This window comes from Manacus candei, unplaced genomic scaffold, assembly GCF_025592945.1.
Source record: "Manacus candei isolate 608988 ecotype Guabito, Panama unplaced genomic scaffold, ASM2559294v1 h1tg000043l, whole genome shotgun sequence".
Lineage (NCBI taxonomy): Eukaryota > Metazoa > Chordata > Aves > Passeriformes > Pipridae > Manacus > Manacus candei.
In genome coordinates, this window is record NW_026138091.1 from 19,233,784 (window position 1) to 19,259,337 (window position 25,554).

The window sequence follows — 25,554 nt, forward strand, 5'->3', positions numbered from 1 at the left end:
GTGAGGAGCTCCTCAAATTCCCCTAGTTTTTTGTTTAGATCAGTCGCCTAATGTTTTGGGGCAAGTCTCTTCCTTGAAAGGGGACAAGCAGCAAACACAAATCCAAATCTCAAGCATCAGTCATTAATGTATATTATGGAGTAACATTTTGGTTTTTTTCTGCAACACATACCCCAGGATTTGCACACTTAGCTCTTGAGATGCTTTTAAATGGTATGTCCGTTGCATAAAAAGGCACCTGCCTGATTGGGTACAAGTATTTTTAAACAGAAAGACAGGAGCTGTAATATTCAGTGATGCAAAAAACCTGTGCGGACTTTGCCCGAGGCAATATCTTTGACCTAGATTTGTTGTCTTTGGTTTTTAGACAAATTATAATTTAGTATTCATAATCTCTTACATGCTGAGCTGTTAGCTGAGGACAGTATCACCCATAAATAACTTCAAATAAATAAGCACAACCACACAGGAAAAATGGTAAAATGGAAATGGGATATGTTTGAACTGCAGAAATAAATAAAATGAGGTACCTACCTAGTAGCTCTGCTTCAGAAATTTAATAGCGTGCAATGACTGATACCATGACAGAACTGAGCTGACAATTTTATGTCAGGGAGATATTAGTCTGTCTTGAATTATTCCAGACTAATAAGCACATTAGTATTGTGTTGCTCATTTATCTATGTCTAGAGTTTAACAGAAAAAGGAAAGTAAAAAGAAAATTATTAAAAGGTGAAGACAAAATACTCACACAAGTAGGTCCATTTGGCCATAAGAACACTGTCTCTTGTCCCTTTTTACTTTAGAAAATAATTCTTATAATTAGTAATTTAAAAGGCAGCCTCCCTTTCATTACACTGGCACCATACCTTTGTAGCTTTAAGGTCAAAGAAATAAACAGCTGTGGCAAATGAATCCAACCAACTAGCCTGGTAGCTCCTCATGAGGAAGAAATGGATTGTGGCAAGACATCTGTAGAATTTTTCTAAGGCCGCTGTGATACAGTAGCTTAAAAAATGACATACAGATTTGCAGCCTTCAAGTGATCACTTAGATTAGTTTAACAGAAAGATGGTTCTTTATAAGGAGAATAACAAATGGCAATAAAAAAATATTGGTACTTCAGCAGAAACATACTTGCTCAAATTGCATTTGCTCACCCCCCACAGAGAGGAGAGAAAACCTTTTAGCACTCTTAAAAGTGCGAGACAACAGCACTGTCTAGAGCCAAGTGTTTCAGAGATGGGGGCAATGTGTGAACCATCCCTCGGCAGCGCGGCCAGTGCTCGCGATCCCCACCCTGTGCCGCGCTCATCGCTGTGGGGCCGAGCAGGCTGTCAGCCCTGCCATTCCTTCGTGCTAGTGAAGATGATGGTTTTATAATGCAAATAAAGGTCGACTGAAAACCTCTGCACCTATCTCCCTCCTGGCGACCTTCACCACACTTCTCTCCTCTGAGACCTGGGATCTCCTTGATGAAAAAAGTATTCACTTTTACTATGGCTGCTCTTGGTGACTGTGACAAGGCACCTGCTTCTCTGTAGACATCTCCTGTCTGATTCAGCATAGACCAAGGAAATTACTGGAATCAAAGAAAAAAAGGATTGAGTGCCTATTTCCACTAAGGCCACAGCATTTCTGAAGTATAGCAACTGCAGAATTACTCATCTTGTTCAGTCAGGAATGTTCTCCTTCCCCAAAATAAACCTCCAATCTTTGGGGGCTGGAATTTCCCCTAACCAGAAAACCGTAACAGTCATGCAGACCGAAGGGCACAATCTAGTTTTTTGCCCTTGCTGTGGTTTATCATGTTGACACCACAGAAATACAGTATTTTCTGGTCTTGACAGAAGTGCTGTGCTGTATCTGCAAGAAGCATTGCCATCACCAGGAGCCATAACCTTGTGCTGCCTGGAAAGGCTGTGCAGTGCAACACACAGTACTGTCACGGTAATGCAGCAGAGGTTTTGTCATTCTGCAACGGCTTTTGCTGCTGATCCCTCAGTACATGAAGGTTCTCCTACATTAGAAGAATCGTGGAATAATACCCCTACAGTGTACTTTTATATCAGAACATTCTTGGAGCAATACCCCCTACAGCATACACCCATGCAATTGAGATTAGCCTCTGCTTCTAAGCTCTAGTATTAGCACAAATGATAGCTGAAATGTAGCAAACTTTATCTTTAAGAGAGCAGACTATAGATTATGTAATGTTCCAAAATGACTAAATGCCCCTGATGAATTTATACTAAATTGCTTATTGACAGCTAGAGCTTTTTTGCTACTTAACAATGTGTCTTTCAGCAATTTCCTATAACAGACTGAAGGAAACTTACTGATGAACTTCACTGTAAAAATAAACACTGGAAGTAGAAAAAAAAGCTATACACAGAAAACGGATGAAGAAAAAAATCAGGACTATCGTCAGTTGATAAAGTCAGAAGGAGTACTTTGCCTAAATGAGGATGTGCTGTCCTGAGAGCACATACGAAGCACATACTAAATGGAGCAATGCGCACAAGATATTTTTCACGAGGATTGACTATGTGGGAGGAGGAGGAAACACTAAAACAGCTTCAGCTGAGAAAGAAACTACTGGTAATTATCTTGTATTGTCACCAAACCCCATATGTAAATATCCAGTGACGAGCTTACGGATCCTGAGGTTAGAAACTGTTCAGCTTCAGAAATTGAGTGTGAAGAAGATCTAATCTTGTGTTCAGCTATTCCAGAGCCAATTCCATTTAAATGACTAGATGTATTTGAACATGAACTATCAAAACTATGAAAACTCTGTAGAAGTCATAGGGTTGCTGTTTTCTTAATGAGCACAATTAGCACTAGAAGCAAATGGAATTTCAGGAGTCTCCATCTTGACTGAACAATTAGATCTGCTTCTGGTATACAAAACTGAACCAGGATTTCTGCACTGGCATAACCAGATGAAATTGTAAGGGCTTGTTAAGCAAGAGTTAGACTAGTTTATTGCCTTACTCTTCTTACATTTTTATGAAAAATAAAATATTTTACCTCTAATAATAATGACTATTTATCTCTAATGTAAAGTAAGAAGCATGCCTGTTTCCTATATAACATATTAAATTAGTTAGCATATATATTATGGATATAAGTTCAAATCTTGATTCATTTTTCTTAATTTGAGTAAAGAAGCTTTCTCTAGAGGCAAACATAAATCTGACCACACAATGTCCTTCCAGAGCCAGTGATTGTTAGGAATGTGTCAAGATGAAATTACTTTTGCCCATAAGGAATCTCATTTTTTAATACTTTTAGGTTGACACTAATATTTGGTTTTTATGCCAGAATCAAAAGAATACATTTTCTGCCCCAGCAGGGCCAAAAGCTTGACAGCCTGACAGTGGCTTGGAGGTAGAGCAGATAACGTCTGCTCTGATGGAATAGACCGTGGTGTTTCAAATGCTACTTTGCTGAGGACAGTATATTTCATTTAAAATACCTCATATTTTAATTTTCACTGTATTCAAGATTAGTTTCAAGGGACGCCCATCTGTGACTTGACAGGTCCATCCCAAGGCAGACTTCTGCAGCTGGCTGCTGAACAGCTGCAGAGAAGCCCACAAGTAATGCTTGTTTTACCAACCTCCAGGTTCTGATAGCTTTTGGTTTACTGGGAGGCTGATTTAAATTTGAGCTTTCATATTCAGTTATTTTCATTTAAGACCCAAAACACACAGGTACATGGTAATGTAGTGAGCTAGAAGTGTTTTTTGTCTTCTTTAACTCATTTTACTCCCTGAATTCAAGTTCGGATTAAACAGTGGTCACCATGAGGTATACAGAGGACAGCACAAAAAATTAAAATTCTCCAGCTAAAAAGAAAAACAAAGATGGAGAATAGAATGTAAGAAGATAATAAATGAAAATAAAATAAACAAAAAGGAGGAATAAGAAATTTTAAGAATTCTTAAGCAGTAATATTGTTATTGACAGTAAAGAAATATTATTCTATAACTGCAGAGTGGTGGATTCAAAGTAGAAAAAGGTAAATATTTGGTGTATTTTCCACTTGTCGGACTACTTTCTGTCAGATTCAATGTAAATCCACAATTTTGCATTATTTTATATGATTTGTAGTGCTCAGGTCTCTATAGTTGCTTCTGAGTGTAGTTGCTAGGCATAGACATACTTGCAAATTCTGATTTATGCTGCAGTGGTACTCTAGGAGTAAAAAGTTATCCAAAGAAAAGTCTTCAAACCTCAAAGAATTAACAATTACTTTATTTTTTTCTTTTTATTTACAAAAAAAATGCTTAAAAAGTCAAGTCCTGCAGGCAGTGGAACCTTCAGGATAACACAGAGTGCTGCCTTGTTTAGGATGAGGACAGACAGAAACAGGCACTGAGAAGGCACAAACTGCCCCTATTCATCTGAAACTAGGCTCTGCTAGACTAAAGACTAACACTGTTAACCCTTTCAACACCAAGGGGCAACATCAGGAAAAGCAGGCTGACTCCCATGCTCTCCATGATCTGCTTTTCTGAATGGATTTACCACTCAAACAGGCCTACAAGTTTTGGGGGAAAAAAAGTCAGGTATTTTCTCTGGGGTTTTGATTTTACCAGGGTCACTGGCTCCATCCTCAGAAGCAGCATGGGGGTCTACATTAGAGTTGAGGATTCAGTGTTCAATCTGCTTTAACCTTGAGAAGCTAAGAAACAGTTACAATTACAGAATTCTATCCCAAAAGACAGAAGGCAAGCTTATCTGAGCAGAATTCTCTTACCTCCTTTCTTGCTCTTCTATTGTCAAAAGCCAAAGGTAAGTCTTCCTCCCTATGCAACAAGAATGTCTTGAGGGGCAATTATTAGCTTAAGGAATTGGTTAGCCCTTAAAACTTCTCAAAAGCAGTGCTATGCAGACCTCTCAAAACTAATTCCAGCTTTCGGCAGACTTGCCGTCAAATTGTGATCGACCACCAGGAGGCAGGAGGCAGATGTACTGCACTGCCTATGGGGGATCCCTGTCCTTTCACCTTCCAGATGCAGCTTCCAACAGTGCTGTCCACACATAAGCATATCTTATATCAAAGGTAGGTCTACAACTAACATTAACCCCCAGCTTAATCATACAAGACTTAATTTAAGCTCATGAGTGATATCTGTTAAATGAAGGCCTAAATTAGAAATGGTTTACTCAGAGGTAACAAAGGCATCTAACAATTTACAAGAGGATTTTTTATAGATAAAAAGAGACTCAGTAGAGTATCACCATATGAAATAAAAATACCGGAGCAAGTTTCATGTAGAAACCTCCCACATTTTGGCAAGGAGACACTGTTGTTGTCTGTTGTCTCATGATTTGCATGTAGGTAAGCCCACTTTAAGTCAGAAATTCATGCTGTAGTGTTGATACTCTGGCTACAGGTCCTGCACAGATTGATGAGGCATTTTTAGTTCTGCTAGCTTAGAAAAAGATAGACTGCAGCTTCCTTATTTGCAAATACTTCCCACAGGGAGAAGGACTGTTCACCTTCAAGTTTTCCAGTAGATAGATTGTGAAAAATGAATGAGACTTACTTACAAGCTCAATTTAAAAGAATTGATCATCAGAAAAACAAAAGAGGATTTTCCTTTGCTCAGGGGAGAGTTAGCAAATGGAATAAGACACAGAAAGGACTGATAAGAACAGTCAGCAGAAATTGCTTCAAAAGAGACGAAGGAAAGAATTTAAAAGAAAAAATGTGAAGTATAACTGCTGGCTACAAATACAGATAGGATACCTTCTTTCTTAAGCTTTTGTGTTCTCTGTACAACACTAAAACCACTAAAAAGATTCCTCTAGCTCACACACATAAATATATTAAATCAAATTGGAAGCACATTCTAGGGAAAAATTAGTTTTCTGGTATAATAGCTAACAGACTGAAATTTATTTGTTCACTTAAATACTTGTATTGTCTTCAGTAGGGACTATCACATGCATATCCAGCTGCTATTAGATCATTTTATTCCAGACTATATGTGTTCTGGAGTCCCTAGTGACAATTACAAAATTCAACCACAAGCTATTGTTGAACTGTATGTATCTCCAATCTCTTTAAAAAGCTTAGGCTGGCATGACCCTAATTATTAAAAAAAACTTTACATTACCATCACAGGCTTAAAAGTTTATTCAAATCTAATCTCTTCAAGATCAAGTTAGTCATGACCATGTTTCTAATTGAGTATTTTGATTTCTTTTCTCAAAGAACAATGGGCTAAATTCACTGTGGACACAAAGGACGATGTCTGATGTAAGCTAATGATGGTTTGAAAAAGGAATAAGTTTTTGTGCGATTTTTGCATTTAGTTTGAGAAAAAAATAATTACTTTGTAATCACACAGAAATAATGGATAAAATATATTTTTTTTAAAAAGAAGAAAAATAAAAGCCTTCTATTTACCTAAAAATGACCTACTACCTTGAATAATAATGCTGCCACTAACACTTACATTAAATGCTCTAAACTGAGTATTCTGTAACTCTGACAGGCCTGATTTCTGCTTGAAGAAAAACCCCACACACATTTTAGTAAGGATAATATCTTCTACTTTTCAGTAATAAGAAGCTGTGATGCACAACTAAAGCTACAATGCACAAGGACAGAAATGTTTGATTTCTTTCTTGAAAGAGGCTGAGACATCCAGACATATGGATCCTGGTACTCCAGGTGACACTACATAGGGAATGTGATATCAGTAGGAGACAAAGCACTGGCTCTCTGTGTTGTCATGTCGAAAATGGCAGGGAGTCTTTGTCCCAAATTTTATTGCCTGAAAAACAGAAACTGAACCTGCCAAATACGGAAAGCAAGCAGCCTGGATTTCAGGGGTTAAATGCAGTACATGATTAAACACAGCTCTCCTCCTGATTCTTTGGTGAACCTTCAGCTCTCAACAGGAGTCAGTGTTTCTACAGCAGAGATGGCTGGGTGTCCTGGAGTGTCTCAGTCTGTGTCTTTTTCATTGTTTCTTATTCACTACAAAACATATCCAGCATTTGAAAATTTGACATCTGCCAAGGATAGGTGTTAAATGACTCAATCAAATACACAATAGTAGTGAAAAAATACAGTTCCTGAAGCATAAGACAGTGCATGTAGGATACCGTTAAGTTTTAATGATTCACATCATCTGCTCACATTGACTTTGGCTGAGCATTTCACGGAAAAAAAAAAGTTGGAAAGAAGAAAAGGAACACAGAAGAGACATGGAAGATCTACTTCAAGGTTCCAGTTTGCCTTTGTAATCTGGGCAAATCATTAGGTCTAGGTTCTTATGGAACTGAGGTGAGCCAGTTTCCTGCAGGCAGTTTGCTTCATACAGGTTCTCCCCTCCAGAATATTGTCAGCAGTTATTACAGCAGTTATGCCTTATGCCTTTCTGATGGGATGTTGAGCCACTAGATTTCAAGTCTCACCTATAAATTAAGCAGAGCAGGACTTTAAATCTAGCTTTTCCATCCTAGAAATAATTGAATCTAAATTTTTGGTTCATCATAATGTGCATAAACCTATATACACTCTGCTAAGCCTGTATCTACTGAAAGTCAGCAACCACCTTAGAGGTGCTCTCCATGCACAAAAAAGACAGGGCCCAGCTAAGGAGACAGACTAATTTTGGGCAGGTTTTGGCTTCAGTCTTAATTCCAGCCCAATGACAAGGGGATGATTCAAGTGGGTTTGGAGTTCTGTTAATGTCACCTGGCAAAAAAAGACCAGAAGCAGCTCAGCGATGTATCTGAGCACATCTACAACAGTTAGGCACCCACAGGGCAAAGCTGCATGTATTTGCACTGTTCCCAATACAATGGCTCACAGATACTAGAGAGGCTTTGAATATGAATGTTCAATGAATTTGGAGAAGCTACTCAGTTTCAACAGCAATTCACATTTCTTAGAATCTAGTTTGCTTCTGCGTGGCACAAACATAATAAGGGAGTCTCACCATGTAGCCTAACATCACAGAACCTTCTATAAAGAGACGTAGGACAACATGTTTGGAAACCTCTGCAGTGTCTTTAGGAGCCATTCCCAGAGTTGCTGGAGCTCTGTGAAAGCTTGTATCAGAGTCCATCAGAACAGGAGCTGAGCAAGTCACTGTGGTCATTTAAAGGCAGGAGTTAAGTTTGAATGTAGGAATTTATCTTGTAAGGGGTAAAATAAGAGATTTCTTCTAATTCAGCAATATTACTCAATAATTTACCACTTGTACTTTGGCCTACACAAATATTGTATTTTTGATACAGGTCACAAAATGCGATTTCATTGGAGATACTGGAACTTATACTATAGTTTTATGGTTTTTAATTTCTTAATGGGACCAGGGCAGAGATGACAAGTTTTAATGTATTAAAGGTTTACATAACTGAGAGGATAAGGTTTTCCTGCCTCACAATCTGATTTTCCATTCCATCACTCTCCTATGTTGATCACTATGCTCTGCAAGTTTCTCTGGTTTAAGTTAAAAAATTAAATCTTTGCAATAAGCATTTCCAAAACTCCAGTAATCAAGTGTCCTCTTGTTAACAGACAAATGTCTTACAGAACTGGATTCAAAACAGAAAGAAATGGCTTCTAATAATATTAAATACAGTAAGAAAAGCAAACACTAAGAAAATTTCAAGAGTTCAGAGCATCAATCCCAAAAGCTGGAAGAAAAGCAATGCAGCACTCCATCTCTAACATAAAGAATCATTTAGCATGACACTTGAACGGCTGTGACAATACAAATCTGCTAATGTGGTATTAGTTGAACCAATTTAGAGAGCAAATTAGAATAAAAGGGTGTCTTGCATGTCAAATTGCTATGGACATCCAAGGCAAGGCAGAGAAACAGCTGTGAAAAAATGCTCTTTTAGCAGCAGAAAAGGCAAGGTAACAGACAAAGAAACACCATTGAATACAAGGCTGGACAATGCTCTGTCACACAAGCAGGTAGATGTATTTCCAAACATAGCATTATTGATTTTCAAATTCTACCTTCTCCAATGGCCTCATTAAATCTTTTCGGGGGGGCGGTGGGTGCCTTTTTTGTTTGTTTGTTTGTTTGGTTTTGGGGGGTAATTTTTTTTGTTGTTGGGTTTTTTGTTTTGTTTTGTTTTGTTTTTTCCCAGTAGGATTACCATAAACATACTGTGGAAATGTTTAAATGGAGACACAAACTGCAGCTCTCTGGGACACACAACATATAACCTGGGAGCTGGAAACAGTCCTTAGCAGAGCTGACACGTACCCACTGCAGACTGGAAAGCTGGAAGCATCTTATATCCAAAGCAATGGGGACTTTCCCTGTCCTGGTGCAGTCTTGCATCTAAAATAGCAAAACGTGATGATTTAATATTCCCAAGTAAATTTTCTATTTGTTTTGTTTGTTTCTTTAAAAGTGCTTCCTCCTATTCTGCTCTTCTTTTCCCAGATCCTCGAGTCCCTGCTCATGCTATAACAGAAAAGGTAGCTGAGAGAAACAATTCTCTCAGCAAGGAACAAAAATAGAGGTTTTATTTCCATTCTTTATAAAAATTGGCATGTAAAAAAGAATAGTACAAATCAAAATGCAGACACAGGAATATGTATTTGAGGAGACACAAGCACCACAGTGAGGAGGATTTCGTTTTCATCTTTTCTCTTTAATCCCTTTCATAGTTTATTGAATGTAATCAAGCAAAGTCAGTGAAGGGTTTTATAAGGAAGAGACAGTTCCCTTGTCATCGTGAGAGACTATGTTACAACAGAATTTTAGAAATTTAGGTAATTTAGCAAGTCCTAAACAGAAAAAAAATGCCTGTACTTAAAGCAGATTGCTTTGCTAGGGCCCAATGTCTGATTCAAAAGTCAGAAAAAGAACTCAAGTGAATGTATGTTTGTATTCATATTCATACTAATTAATTTAAACTGGTTTTTTTTTTCAGGTGAAATGACCATAAGTTAAAATGGTAAAGAAAAAGAAGAAATACTGCTTGCCCAAGCAGATACAAAGATTAAACATAATAAGTCCACAGTCTACAAACAAAAATTAGACTCCTTTCCAGAAGTTACAGTAAGTTCTTTAACATAGTTAGAGGCAGGTATCAGGAGGTAAGATTACATCAGTTACATTTACTGTTAATTTCAAAGTACGAATGCATGTGATTTTACTTCTGCTCATACTATTGCAATTGCACTATTTATTTAATTAGTATTAAAATATAAGCTAACTATAACAAATTCAGTTCCTTAGTGTTCAGTAAGTTCACTTCAGCCTGCTGCCCAGTGTAAGTATGAGCCAGCTTGCCTGCCAAGAATAGCCTGTCTACTTCAGCCAAGAAGTGGGGCAAATAAGCTCTGCTGGTTAGGATAGGCACTTTTCAGTCTCTAACCTGGCTTGCTTATAACAACTTTAAATTTTATTATATCACACTGTTGCTGGCATTGTTGACATACCCTCATTTTAACGACTCTGTGAACAGCAAGAAGCCATCAGCAAAACACACTGTGGCTCTCAAAAACAGCTCCAGAGCTGTGAGCAGCTCATGAATAGCCGTCTCTGTGAGGGCAGCATGATTTATAATCAGTATAGAGAGTCCCTGTGATTAATATTCATGCTACACACCCCAGAATAAATAGGAGATGCCAGTCTGATTCAAAGCCCTCTGAAACTGATGGAAACCTTTCCATTGACTGCCATGGGCTCTGGGTCAAGCCTCAAGCATCCAAGTGTGTTTACACCTTTTAAAAAAGAAGGAATTCACTCTCCACATGTTTCAGTCCCTCACATTTATTGTCAGCAAACCTCTGGCAAAAAATGCCTTTCTCTGCAATGAGACTCACTGAAGCTAGTAGGAGCTATATATACAGAGACTGAGGACAAAATTCCAATGTAAAACCAATAGCAAACTGGAAATAAACTTGATTTTGAAACCACACAAGACAAAATGCAATGATAAAATGAATGTTTCTTTGAAAGAAGTATAAAATAAGTCAGATTTTGTATACTTGCAGGTTAAAAAAATTTTCAATGAGGCATACTGGACCTTCATAATATAACATTAAAAAAACCCACTCATATAAATCTAATACCATTATAACCATCTTTCTTGAACACTGTAATTATATCCTCCAAGGGTAAGTACCCAAATGTTAATTAAATATGGCCATCTATATTATTTTATGCAAAGATTTTTTTACTTATTAAAGGATTTAATAGTACTCATAGATGTCTTTGTTAAATGCAGATTGACAAGGAAGTTAAAGAATAAAGCCTCATTTATTTTTATGCTACTTATAAATTTTCTGAAGTCCAAATCCTCTCACAATAGTGTACAGTAATTGGATTAAAACTACCTTCAAATACTTTCCACCACAACTTTAACGTGAACCATCTTGCAAAGCCCACAATGTCTACAAATCATTTTGCAGTGATTATCAAAAAAAATACTATGGAATTAAATAAAAGTGGATCGATATGGACCTTCCTCCCCAAGCAATGAAATCTTAGCACCATACAAAATATCATGACTTAAAACTGAGTGCTGACTCTCCTTGTCTCTCTCTTTCCTTTTAATAACCAAACAAATTATTTTCCAAAGCATGACTGTTAATACACAGATTGGTTTTGAGAGTAGTGTTCAACAGTAATTTTTTTCCTGCCTTTTGTTTCAAGAAGAAAAATATAAAGTAAAAAAAAAAGAAAAAGGAAAAAGATACAGGAAATAAAAAAGTCCTAATGTAAATTAACAGTGAGTCCCCACGGAGGCAAAAGTGGACATTTCGCGACGGATGGTACTGAAAGGAGAGAGCTCCAGTTCCGTGGTGTACTCATTGTCATTGTCATCACTTGTCACTGTGGAAGACTTCTGGATGCATTCATCACAGCAGCAACAGCAACACTCCATAAAGGCCCGGCTGAAAGGTTTACAGAGGCAGAAGAGGAGAACTGGGGTAACACAGGACTTAAAGAACAAAAGGAACTGGCTAATGAGATGGAGGAGGTCCATAGTTTGTCGAGAGACCCCTGTGGACATGTAGGCAGTCACAATGTTGCAAATGTTTTCGGGAATGATGCAAAACCCATACAAAATGGTCAGAGCCACCACTGTGCAGTTCATCTGACTTTCCAGCTGAATTTGTCGCTTGTTCCCCCTTGTGCAAGCCTTTTCAGCCCTCCTGATTTTCCTTGCTGTCACCAGGGAGCAGGTAATAGTGAACAGGGTAGGCAAACAAAAATAGCAGCCGAAGTACCACCAGAGTCGTGCCCCATCGTAGGTGAGAGCTAACACGTAGATGGTGTCGGGCAGTGCGGTGGATATCTTCACCACGCAGCGCTCACCCGGGGGGCTGCCACTGTACTCAGGGTCCTCCTTGGCCAGCTGGCGCAGCACCACCTCTGGCAGTGCCAGCAGCAGGGCACCTACCCAGATGACAGCCAGCTTGGCCGTCGTCGAGGTGCAGTTTTCGATCATCTCATAATACATCTGCACGTTGGTGGCAGCACGAAACCGGTCAATGCAGAGGGCACACAGTGTGAATGTGGTGACTCCAAGAGAGGCCACCTGAGAAGGAGGAAAGGAAACACAAGTTAATACAGGTGCTATCTGGGAAAAAAAAAAAGGAAGGAAAAAGGAGGAAAAGGGGGAAATGAGAAAAGACAGCTACAAGGGTACAGTCCATTAATCAATGGAGAGTGGGAAAACATCATATCCTTCAAAAGTTCCATTTCCCTGTTGATGGCAGTCTTCTTAGAGACAGAAGATGAAGGCCTGAACTCATTCAGGCTGAAGAGGGAATTAATATGTTGTACATTGGATGAAGGCTCTTACCATTGAGCTGTTTTCTGGAAGAGGTTTATACTCTTCCATAGAGATAGCTCAATTTGTACTCTGGAACACCAGTCAAGTCTAGCCACTTGACCAGCTAAGGTAAAGGCAAACATAGTTTAGGGGTATCAGTGTAGGAGACAGTTAAGCACCATGGTGCTGAGCACCACCAAAAGAAACATCACAAACAGAACTTAGCTTCCAGTGTTCACTCAGCTATCACCCAGCATGCATTCCCAAAGAGTACATCCTTCTACTTTTCTGCCTAAAAATACTTATTCCAGCTTGGCGTCATCCTCTCCTGGAGACCCAAGCAAGTACCTGTGCAACTCTGAGTGGAAAATAAAATAGAAGAACTGAGCAAAACTTAAAACTAAACCCTTTCCTTCCCCACTTTTTTCTAAGGGATGTTTTTCATAAAGATTGGTTCTACCACAGGGGTTGGAATTTTAAATCAAAAGGGGAGATAGGAGCGTCTTCCTTTGTCAGAAGGATGAACTTACCAACACAAGTTATCAACCATGCAGGGGATCATAACACTGAAACCTTTCACATCTACAAAACTTAGAAACCCCGGGGATTGGATTAGGCACCTATCAAATTGAGTAGGGTCCAACAACTAATTTTGTGGACTTAGACTTTTAAATAAAATTTTGATGGGATGTAGGCACATAAAGCCACCCCATATTGTCAGTTCAAAGAAATCATACCTGAAATCCTCAGACTTCCCAAGTCTAACTTTGGAACCTTCACTATAATAGTTGAGCTCTAATAATCTATATTCAACATTTTATTTAGAAAAAAAATTACAGGAAAATCCAGGCTCCATTTAGTAGGAAACATGCTGTGGGAGAGTGTACTGCAGGCCAGGAGAAATGGACAAAGTTTCATTCTTTAAATGATTTAAAGATGGATTGGACAGAGCTCTCAATTATATACTGTGAGAAAAAAGTACAGAGCAATGCTTATGTTCTCTAGCTTTAATAACCACCATTCTATGTATGAGTAGATATATTGTACTGTCATGTCATCATTTCATATAATTTTTTCCTGTTTATAATTCAATTTTCTAAAAACGAAATTTGCAAAATGACTATATACATTTTGGCCTAATTCTATTAACAATAAATTCAACTTCAGTTCAAATTCAAAGCAGAATGTCCATTAACTTCAATTGGAGAAAGATTAAGTGCCCTGTTGCATTTTAATTCACTTATTTTCTTGGGTTTGCATGCTTGTGTTATGTTGCAAATGTGTTGATGCAGAAGAAAAGAAACTGTTAACTAACATTCCTAATAAATGTAAAGAATGTTTACTTTTATCATGAATAAACCATGTGTCTGTGCAATTAACTGGGAAATCTAAGGTAATACTGGGCAGTTCACTATAATTTTGTTTATCAAAATTTGATGTGTAATGATAGATTTCAATTTCATACAGGTAGACATAAAAAACCACTTTCTGATTTCCACCACGATATTGAAATATTACTGTTTATGCATCTCTTGTAAAACGTTCTGCAAAGATAGATAGCACAATTATGCACATTTATATAAATGTATCATTAATTTTGGCCTTCCATATTTAATGGTCATATCAGATTGCTAAAATTGAATATCACTGGAAAATATTAGGCACTTGGGATTAGAACTGTCAGACATTGGCTTGGTTGGAGAATTCTTTGAAGCAGCTTCCTAAAAGACTGAACAAGTAAGATGCAATCTCTTACTAATTAACTTGCAGGAATATTTAATGATGACAAGGCAGTACTGTAAACATTTTTAACAGGCAAACATATTGATTTAGGAAGTTAAACTGTCTGACAAGATTCAAAGAAAGCTTGGTAAATACAGCAAAAAATAGCAATTAAAGAAAAATTACAGTTACAGGGAAATCTTAATGAACAGTGATAAACCTAGCTAATGAAATATGATTTTTCTGCATCACAGCTGAGAGTGACATTTGTAAATTCAAGATTAGTGACTTTATTTCCAAAACATTCAAATGTGTGAGCAGTATTCAAATTTCTTAGTGACAGCAAAACCTTTAGCCTGAATATGCAAGATGAATAACAAAAGTGTCAGGACAGCTTGCTACAATTACAGGAGACAGGAAAATAACTGAAATTCAGAAATAAATATGGATGGAAATAAAAATCAGCAGAACAGAAGAAAGCCTGAGTTTTTGTAAATTAACAGTTTCCCTCTCAGCTCTTACATAAGCCTCTCCTCTGCCCCCAACACACACACTTCTACTGCTTCAGCATTTCATTGCAGGCTGTTACACAGCAGCTAAGACATTAAAACTCTACAGCTGTTAGGGTTGGACTAATGAAAGAAGACATGCCTACCGTGAACAAACATAACCTACGGGGCTCCTGTCACATTAATTGACCAGCAACTTGGAGGTTTAAGACAGTGAAATAGAGCAAGAGGAAACAACTAAGAATACTGGAAGATGGCTTTGAAAACTCTCCTACAGATTTACTGACGAAACGAGCTAAACAAAGCCAGTGTTTCTCTGGAACAGGCAATGGTTTCCTATTTTCTATAGATCAGTGGAGTTAGTGAAGCAATGGAAAAGCTTGCAAAAACCATACAATCACACAAGCAGACGAACACAGATTCACTCCAGCTGACTTGTTTAAATGCAGTACAGCAATTTAAGGGTTAGATTACTTACCCACAATGCAGACTATAAGTAATAGCCAGCAAAATCAATGGGTGCTGCTCAAAACCTATGTGGGTGAGAACTGAACATGCATTCTGCATGTTCACACAATTTCAGTTTAGGGTTATTTCTTCATACCAGTCATACTAATAATTAGAGTTAAGCTGAAAGTGTGGAAGAAGTCAAAGAAGTTTCCTTTTTAATATGATACATGGCCTTGAAATAACCACAGAATGAAGATAATTCACTTGACAGGGAGTAGGTAAAGCACAAATTAACAAGTCGTAAAGTGGTACAAAGCTGCATGGTGCTCTTCTTGTAACAGCTGAGTATCCGATGTGCTGTTACAGTCTTAATTCCAACAACATGGCAGGAAATGAGGCAAGGCAAGGGCAACTCAGGCTCAGTAGGTTTTGATCATCACTTAGTTGTCTGATTTATTACCATATGGTCCCTATGAAGATTCTCCTGTAAGTCTTTAGACATTCAGGATGACATCAGTTTACAACTTTCCCTTTTTACATGAAATCAGAGAAGTCCCCAAGTTTCCAAATGAAGGACCACCAATCTGCTTTGAGAAGGTGGTAAAGGAACCCCTGCCTTGAGGAAATACCCACACTATTTGGGCAGAGAATCACTGTAGAAGGGGTTACCAGCTACAGCATACACATACACAGGATGACATTATCGTTACAAGCAGAGTCTCTTGCATTGACAAGGATGTTAGTGGGCACTGTGATGCTCATTCCAGACACTGCATAAACCTTTGGTCATTAGCTCACCACACTGTTAGTCAACTGTGTCCAAACTGATTTGGGCAACTGAGCCCAGAGAAAACCACCAGTAAATACTCATGAAATGCTCAGGTTATTGTACCATTTCTCCTGCCCATCCCTCCAACATATTCATTCCCCTTTTACAAACTTTAACAATTATTGAAATGTTTTCAGGCCTTTCCTGGCTTGTCCTACTTCTCCCCACTGTGGTCCCATGGCTCTTGGCCCTGGCCTCTAGGAGCAGTGTCTCTGGCTGACCAGTGAAGATGTAGTACAGTGAGCAAGGGCTGTGGAAATGAGACTCAATTCTCTCACTAATTTCTGCTTGATCAGATAAAGGTGATGAAAACCAGAAAGGAAATCAGAAAAGGTGACTTGGGTGAAAAGGTCAACAAAGACCAAATTCTGTAAGTGAATATAAAACAGAGGTTGGGTCATTCCATCCAGTGAGACAAAAACCAAGAAGTGGTATTGCTGCTATCTACAGATAAATCTATCTTGAGATACAAAAGTTACTTAAGCCAAAGGACAGTGAATGTAACAAAATACAAATCAACTGGCCATGAGCAACTCAAGGCTGGAAATGAGAGGGACCATTAATCATCTCAGGCATCATCTTCTCAAGCACACCTGATGGAGAAGTGAGGGGAAACAATGCAGACTAAATTTATACGGAACAAGATAAATTAGAAGTGTTACAAGAAGTGGCTGCTTCTACCAGCTGAAACTGGATTTTCTAAGATGGAATATACTTGATATGGATAACACAGAGTTTCTTAAACTACAAGGCACTCTTCCTTCCTTTGTTACAAGGCAAGATGGGTATTTGAAACATTTTCCTGTTGTAATGGGAAAGCTGAACCACAGAAAAGGTTGATAACTACTAGCCAGGCCATCTCTGAGCTCTCAGTAACACCCTGTAGACTCTTTATATCCATTCCTATTATATCATATAAACGACTAATTTCTCCCTGAAGCCATTATAGTCTATCATTTTATTATGGCTGTTCTATAGGCACATCAAACTTCATAGCTTTAGAGCATGTTAATGCAACATGCCATGGGGGCTCCTCCAAACTTGTCAGTTTTGCCTAAGATAAATAAACAAATCACAATACATTTTTTTTTTGTGCAACTCTACACTTACAGTAGAGAGTCCAATAACAAGACTGGACTATTGCAAAATAAGATCATTTTACTGCAAATAACTATTTAACATTTATCTAAATTTCTGGTTTCTGTTCTTCAAATAAAAAAGTCCCACCCCCTCACAAAAAACACAAAACAAAAAAATCAAAAAAAACCCCCAAAAAACCAACAAAACAAAAGCAAGAAAAACAGTCATTACTATGAAAGAAAAAAAATAAGTCTCACAGTATTTCTTCCAAGAAGTGTTATTAAACATTAATGGCTTTATGTTTTAAAATAGGGAAGGGTCACTCAGTTAAAACACTACTGTGGTGTGGCAAAAGTAATTCAGTAGCTAAGGAGAACTGGTGCCAGTGTGCCCCTCTGACATTATCAATTCGCTTATGCATCCTGGATAAAAATCTACATCACTCTATCTAAAAGATAAGATGGTAATTCTGGAAACTACTATCACAGAGATGTTCTACATACATTGAACAATGGGTACAATGCTGTAGTTTCCTCTGTAGTACTATCAACATTTGCATCAAGGAGACACAGAGCACACATGCTTTGTGTGATATTTATCCTTTTCTATATCCTAAGACCCAAATCTGCGTTTGCCAAGCCTAGCCATGATGATATCCTAAGAGTAATACTGTTCAGAATTGGAATCCAATTCCATGAGCTTCTCATGAATTCCGCTGGAAGCGAAAGCCAACCAGACCATCAGGGCACTGGAAATACTCATTATTACACTACATGCTTATCTGGGGATTGGAAAAATCACAAAACACAAAAGGATTTAATTTTTGTTCATTTTCCTGTTTGCACTCTACCATGCTATCATATTGGTAAATTTATTTTACCTTTTTTTTTTAATACAGAAACAAGTGTCATCTCCACTGAGGATCTAATTCTCATCATGCTACATAAGGGACTCCTGGACTAATTCTTAATATTAACAACATGAACTACTGCTAAAAATCTGCTTCTTCCTGCTTTGCAGGAAAAAATCCTGTTATATGGAGAAATGACATCCCAATGCTCAGAGCAGTCATTGGTGCTGGGATAGCAGATGCTGCCTTTTCCTCTCCACACATATGTAACTTAAATATTACTGACCCAATTTTAGACCTACTCTGACACAAATTCATTTCCAGGCTGAAATGCCATATGCAAAGTTTAGCCAAAGGCAAATTTTTATGGACAACTTAGAAGACCCTGCAGACAGGGTTTGCAGAGGAAAGAAAGACTAACAGAACAACCAACATGGCAGACACTGCCATTAATACCTAAAGGGCAGAGATATATTAACACTTCTGCTTTAAATAATTATTTATTGTGTGATAAGTGCTGAAGTTATTCTGCTCAGTAAAAGACACATGTAGCCATTGCCCTAGAAAACTCTCATGAAGAAGCTTTGAAACTGCAAACATCTCTGAGTATCTTTGTCTATGACCCAGAGGACTCACTGGAGGTTCAGGAGCATAGCTCTGACTAGAGTCAAAGCAGAGACACAAAGAAGATGCCGCACATCAAAAGACACAGAAAAGACAGAAAATACACAGTTTTTATATACTCCCATAAAAAACATATTTGCTTCCCCAAAGTAAAACTTAAAATAGGGATCTCTTCTGACAGCTTTGGAACAGGCAGAGAATGGCCACTTTTTCTGTGCTTCTAACTTACCTCTGTCAAGTAAAACAGAGAAAGAGGAAAAAGCCTCACCTCAAATTGCCTTGGAGAGTCAGCTCCAGGGAAAGAGAGTAATTCATATTCCAGGCCAAATCAATCCCTATCCTTTCCACTAAGAATACTAATTGTGATAGCTTTCCTGAGCTGGAAGTTACCCATCAGAAACAGGAGTGATGCCACAAATTGATTGCCAAAAGCACATGCAGAGACTGAGCATCCTTTTTCAGAGGCTTTCCCTGTCAGCCTGCTCCAGAGCCATGCCCATCTCATATGCATGATATGGTCCATATGAGGACACCACAAACTTTGTCTTTCTCTTCTTTGTGAGGTGTATGAGAAAGGCAGAGGGGCTCATATTTACCAGAACTGAGCAGAGAGCTGTGTACCATTACTGGCCTCAGCAACTTCTTGGTCTGTGCTGGACTGCACAGGGCAGTAAGTCAGCCTCTCCAAGCCCTCACTCTAGACTATTCCCCAATTCTAAATCTTTACTCCACTATAAGTAGCTGGATGGAATTTGTTGGCATAGAATGGGATGCCTACTTCCAATGACCCCCCCAAACTCATCGAGCTTCCAGTGTAATCTCCAAGAGCAGAATGTACACAAATTAAGCAAGCTTCCAAAAGATACTTTCTAGTCCTAGCTGACATTTGTCATATTGAGCAAGCTGTTCTGGGCCTTAAACAACTTATTTAATCTCTTCATTACCACCTTCCAGAATTAAAATAAAAAAATAGCAATTCTACTTCACAGTACTAACAGCTGTAAAATATTCAGAAGCACAGTGCCAGTACAGATTTTGTCTACATCCACTACATACACTTCTTTCTATTAAGGCCTAGAATAAATCTGTAAGTAGGGAACTACATTGCTCAAAAGACTGTGTGTGCTTAAACAAAATGAAAAGGGTCCCACATCAGCAGGTATCAGCCAAAGTCATTGTCTTTGTCTTGTGATTTACCCCATATCTCCTGATTCTGAGTGATGCTGAGAAAATGACATGAAAGACAAAATAAGCACAGTGTGCACGTAAACACTTCAGACATGCACAAAAACTAAACTTCTGAGCCATCTGCAGAAAAGTGGCAAAATTTTAAGAACAGTTCAGCAGAGGATTAAAACTGTAGAGGAAAAGCACATCTCCACACATCCTTATGGGCAGAGTAGCTGCATTAGTTATTCTAATACTCTTTTCAGTTCCCTTTGAGTACACTCAAACCTGCGGGTTAGAATGAACAAACTGTGATACAATATATGACTGAAATGACTACTTAATGCACTTGTCACAGATCTTTATTAGGTATAGGAAAACTGCGCTTTAAATTAATATTGTGGAGAGCTTCCACTGCTGGAAACTCAACTTTTACCTATACAAATGTACATGAAGATACCATAAAACATTTTCCCCAGACTGTGTGTGCATATGTGTTATCACTGGTAACAGATGCTTTGTTGAAATTCTGCACAGTACCCATTAAACAGCAGAAATAAAAACCAATTGGTCTCAAGAGGTTTAAACAAAGAAAACTCAAGGTATCTCACCGGAATCACTTGAAACCTTTGACATAAAACAAAGCATGCCTGAATTATGTTAAAATGCTGTGATCACTGCATCACTTGATCTGGATAATCAGACATCCCCTGTTCCCTAGTTCTGAAAGTACAAGCTGGTATGACAGAGGGCTCAAGCCAATAAGGGTCTTTGACGCTTGAAAGTAAGATATTTCTGGATATACAAATCTGGGTGAGACATACAGCTCACTAAACAGTGGATGAGGCAAACTGATGTGCAACAAAAAGAGATGCAAATCATGGAACTAAGAGACACTTAAAAGAACCAAACACTAGGCAAACTTAGAGAAAACACAGACAGCTTACAATTCGTCCATCTGCAGGAATATGCTTCTATTTGTATTTCACGAAGGTCTGGAAACCTCTCCTGAAGATAGCTGTCTACAGTTTTCCTTTCATCCTTCTCCCATTGTGTGAGAAGGGGATGAGCCTGCCCAGGTGAGTTACAAGGGAAAAGACACTGTTGTTCAGCTGCCAGATGAGTGTACTCCTGTGAACAATCCAGAGCAAGGAACAGCAGCTGCTCATACACATGGGTGGATTTCATGACATGCTCCCCATCTGCATTGCTCCTGGTGGTGTCAGTGTCACTGTGTAATGCCTGTAAGGTTAGAAAACACTTGGAAAGTGGTGAACCTTTGCTCTAACTGCCTTCTCTGCCTCAGCAGGGTCAAATTCTGATTTACAGGATAGTTTCCTTCTTGCCAAGCTCAAGGTAAACCATGAAGAGTCATGATCCACTAGTAGCATTCAGTATCTGCCACTCATTCTTACAATTTATAGAGGGGGAAATCCAGCCTTTTACGCACACTTTCTCAGGTGATGAATATACTTTACATACATATTATATTTAATGACCACTGAATAAAAAATATACAATTCTGGGAGCAACGCAGAACGCCAAGGCTGTATCTTTTTATATCTGCACCTTAGATCTACGTTAATTATACTACCTTAGGGACAAGGAAAATGCTTCACTTATAGACACCAGTAATAATTAAGCCTAAGACAGAGACTAAGATACTGGTCCATCCCAACTGGACTGGTGCCAGTTCATGAATAAGACTTTAACTCTAGACATCTACAGAACTTCTAAGTGAAAAAATAAGGTTATATTGAAGTATAAAGGGGTACAGTAGCAGATGAACATTTTTCAGGATTACAGTTTTGAATTTCAGCAACTACATTTCAGTTAAACTGCTTTCAGCTTGACAAACTCTCTACTGCCCAAAGCCAGGTACAGCATAAGCAACTAAGTTTGAAGAACAGTGTGACCATGCAAATCATTTAAATTACTGATCTTTAATTAGAATGGGCATTACAAAGAATTACTTCTATTTTGCATGTGGATGCACCAAAAAATGTTAGGAAGCGTGAAATGTGGCTGTAGGAAAGTCCTTGAAACGCAAACTACTGTATCTACTGTAATTGAAATGGTTACTCTTGAAACACCACTAATCCAATTCAGAAATTTTAGAAGCTCCTTTCAGTTTCTCAATAAACACATATTTACTGCATCATGTCTTCTTAAATGCAAATCGATTAAGTGTACAAACTCAGTGGTATACTACCAGCCTAGAATTCATCTAAGCGTAGCACAGCTCCACCCTTTGTTCAATATCACCAGTAATAAACTGTATCACATACGAAAGAAGCAATGACAATTTAGTGGCTAGACAGATCATCTTTCTCAACACTGTCTTAAAAATACCACTTGAAAGTTAACTGTGTGTTACTCTGTAACAATGTTCTGCTGAAACTGATACTCTGTATTAATACTAGGTTGCGTTATTCATTTTTTGGAGGATGGGGTGTTGACTTTTTATCTAGGTTTTTGTTTGTTTTTTTCTCTAATATCTCATTTTTAGGACAAGAGGATCAACAGTTATTTTATCAGCTTTCAGTTACAGAATAATGTTGAACATAAGGTTTCGGGAATACAGCAGAGCCAGCCAGAACTACAGGCAACCATCCTACCAACAAGCCTTAGTGTTCTGTTCCAGTAAATAAAGCAGACAACCTGAGCGCTGCCGGCAGGACTCCGGCCAGCTGTCTGGGAGCTTCTCTGACAGAGCCTTTGAACAACTGCCAAGAAGCTGCAGTTTAAATGGAGCTGAGGTATTTTTTTTTTTAAAGGGAAGAGAAAAAAAGAAGAAAAAGAAAAAGCTAAATAAATGTGTGATTTGAACGCTGAAATATAAATTAAGAGCCCATACATCCAGCTGATGGTGCTTTTTACAATCACTTTCTTACAAGCTACTCCACTCATTCCCTCCATCCGCTTTCCTGATTCACTCGACTTTAGGAAAACAGCAAAGCAAAAAAGTTGAAATTCCTCCTAATTCGGAGAGGATGCCTTACAGGATCACTGGGAGCAAGGAAAGTTTGGCAGAACTCTCGCGAGTGTCAGGAAGCGCTGGACGCGCTCAGCTTGAGCCACAGAAATCCCGGTGCCGCTGGACCGCGGCGGCCACTGCCGCCTCCCATGACTGCGGGGTCGTGCCGGGGCCCCGCTCTGCCGCAGGAGCGCCCGTGAAACCCAGACCACGCCGCACTGAGACGTCCCCGGGCCGACAGCAATGACCGAGAGGTCAGGCTTGTGGCGAGGGAGCAGCGGAGAGAAGAGCTCGGGACTCGCGTTCCCTCGTGCGGGCGAGCGCGGCCAGTCCGCCCGGGGACTGCGCGAAAACGCCCGGGGCCGCGCATCCCCACCCACAGCCATTACCTCGATGTACGGGACGATTTTGCAGGAGAAGTCTTCTAGGAGCCACTTCTTGGTGAGCTCCTGGAAGATGACCAGCGGCAGGCAGAAGAAGACGATGAGGAAGTCCCAGAAGGCCAGGTTGGCCAGCAGAGAGTTGGAGATGCTCCGCATGTAGTAGTTGTGGCAGACGATGCACATCACTGCCATGTTGCCCATGATGCCGATGCCGAAGATCACTATGGAGAGGCACATGACGGCGTAGGCGCCGTAGGACTCCTCGGTCAGCGGGTAGAAGGGGTTGCGGAGGCGGGCGCGGCGCCCCGTGGCGTTCCCGCGGCCCCCGGCGCTGCCCTCGCCGCCTGCCGAACCGTTCAGGGGCAGCCAGCGGGGCCCGCCCGCCCCGCCCCTCCCCGCCGCCGCGCCGGCTCCGGGATCGCTGCTCCGCGCCCGCCGCCGCCCGGCCCCCGCCGCCCCGTGGGGAGCGCAGCTGCCGCCCGGTCCCGCCGCTCCGCCGGCCCCGGGAGGGAGCGCTCCGCGCCCCGGGAGCGCCGCGGCCGCCCGCCGGCCCGGGGCGAGGGGCGTCGGGGCTGGCTGCGAGCCGGCGCGCTGCGGGGGCGCTGGCGGCCCGGCGGCCGCGACGGGAGCCGGGGCGAGGGCGCAGGCAGCCCAGGCGCTCAGCACCTGGCAGAGCAAGGCGAGGGGAGCGCGGAGGGGCCGCATGGCCGGGAGGCGGCGGGGCTCACACGGTCCCCTTCAGAGGCGGCGTGCGCCCCGCTCAGCGGGGCTGGAAGCGAAAGACATGCCCGCCCGGCTCCCGGGGACAGCCCTCCTCGCCGGGGCCAGAGCGGGAGCAACCGCGACTCTGCTGCCGCCGTAGCGCGGCTCCCGCTGCCGCCGGGGTCCGCTGGGGGTGCAGCGAGCAGAGCGGCGAAGAGGCTCTTGTCGCCGCCACCCGGGGCAGACTCAGAAAGTTGTGTCGCCGTCTCCGACGCGCCGAGTTAATGTGGCAAGTGCAGCGCCGGGAGGACCCCCCCCCGGCGCTCCGCCCTTTCCCGGGACCGCTGCCTCCTCGCCAGCAGCCACACCGGCCTCGTTCTGCCCATTTGCGTCCTCCCGCCGTCGCGGGCAGCCGGCAGCTCTATGGGTGAGGAAAGGTCCCTTGAGGAAGACACCTCCCCTCGCCGGGCGGTCGCGAACACATAATTCCTTCTCTCCAGCACCTCGGAGAACACAGGTTGTTGCGCGCAGCTCAGGGTGTATCAGAGCTTTGCAAAACTCTTGCTGGGATCGGTCACTGCACCCTCCGAACGCTCGCAGGGCGGCACGGAGCAGCGAGCGCGGCCGGAACGGCAAAGTTGCTGCCAGCGCCGGGAAGGCGCAGCATCGGGACCGACCCCTCGGGGCTGCTCCTGCCTCCCAGTCGTGCGGGCAACAGGAGAAGCGGGGCGGCAGCCACGGCCGCCCGGGCAGGCAGAGGCTTGTCTGCAGCAGGCTCTGCTCCGGGTCCCCGCGGCCGCGGCCCCGCTCAGCCCGGCGAGGCTCCGCTGCGCTCAGCCCGGCTCCGCCGCGGCTCCGGGGCGCGCCGGGGAGGCGGGCAGGCAGGGCGGCCTCCGCAGTGCGCAAGCGCCGCCCAGCGGCGCCGCGGGGCCGAGGCACCGCCCGCCCGCCGGGGGAGCCGGGGCGAGGGGAGGGGCCGGGGCCGGGCCAGCCGTGCCCTTCCCGCCCCGTTCGCCCCCAGAGCCGGTCCGTGAGACCCTGCTGTCGGCCCGCTGTGTCTCTGCCGGCTCGCCCCGGTGTCAGGGTCTGCCTGCCCACCTCGGCCCGCGGGTGCCAGCGGGGCCGAGGAGAGCGATAGGAGAGCGGAGCGCCCTGTGACAGTACCGGGAGTCTGGGCCCTGCACGAATCGCGGGTGGGTGGGTGGGTGGATGGGTGGGCGGCAGTGTGGGAAGCTGTTGGCGTCGGGGCGGCACAGGAGCCGCGCTGCAGGGGCAGAGGCCACGACGAGCGAGGGAGGAAGGCGGCGGGTGAGAGCGCAACATGAAGCACCAGGCTGAGCTGAAGGAAACATCGGCCCGCGGCAGAACAGCGTCAGAAGCGTCTCCACGGATTTCTCTCCTGCTTTGGACGTTTGTGTGGTTTTGTTTCTTGGCTTTATACAGTCAGATGAACTTCCTCTTGTTCCTCTGAT

The 25,554-nt window shown here is 41.6% G+C and overlaps 1 protein-coding gene across 1 annotated transcript; it reads right to left on the minus strand.

The window, feature by feature from the left end:
- Window positions 1–4,327: 4,327 nt before the first annotated feature.
- GPR37 (G protein-coupled receptor 37) lies at window positions 4,328–24,085 on the minus strand. The gene is made up of 2 exons (XM_051795665.1): window positions 23,387–24,085; window positions 4,328–12,552 (listed from the first exon to the last, which is right to left on the minus strand). Exons 1-2 carry the CDS (start codon window positions 24,083–24,085, stop codon window positions 11,734–11,736), a joined length of 1,518 nt encoding a protein of 505 aa, XP_051651625.1. The 3' UTR covers window positions 4,328–11,733.
- Between the last annotated feature and the right edge of the window lie 1,469 nt (window positions 24,086–25,554).

Excerpts from the sequence above, each read along its gene's own strand:
- GPR37 (XM_051795665.1), bottom strand. The coding sequence starts at position 24,085 with ATGCGGCCCCTCCGCGCTCCCCTCGCCTTGCTCTGCCAGGTGCTGAGC. Across the intron at positions 12,553-23,386 it reads AAATCGTCCCGTACATCGAG|GTGGCCTCTCTTGGAGTCAC; the intron begins GTAATGGCTGTG and ends CCTCCTTCTCAG.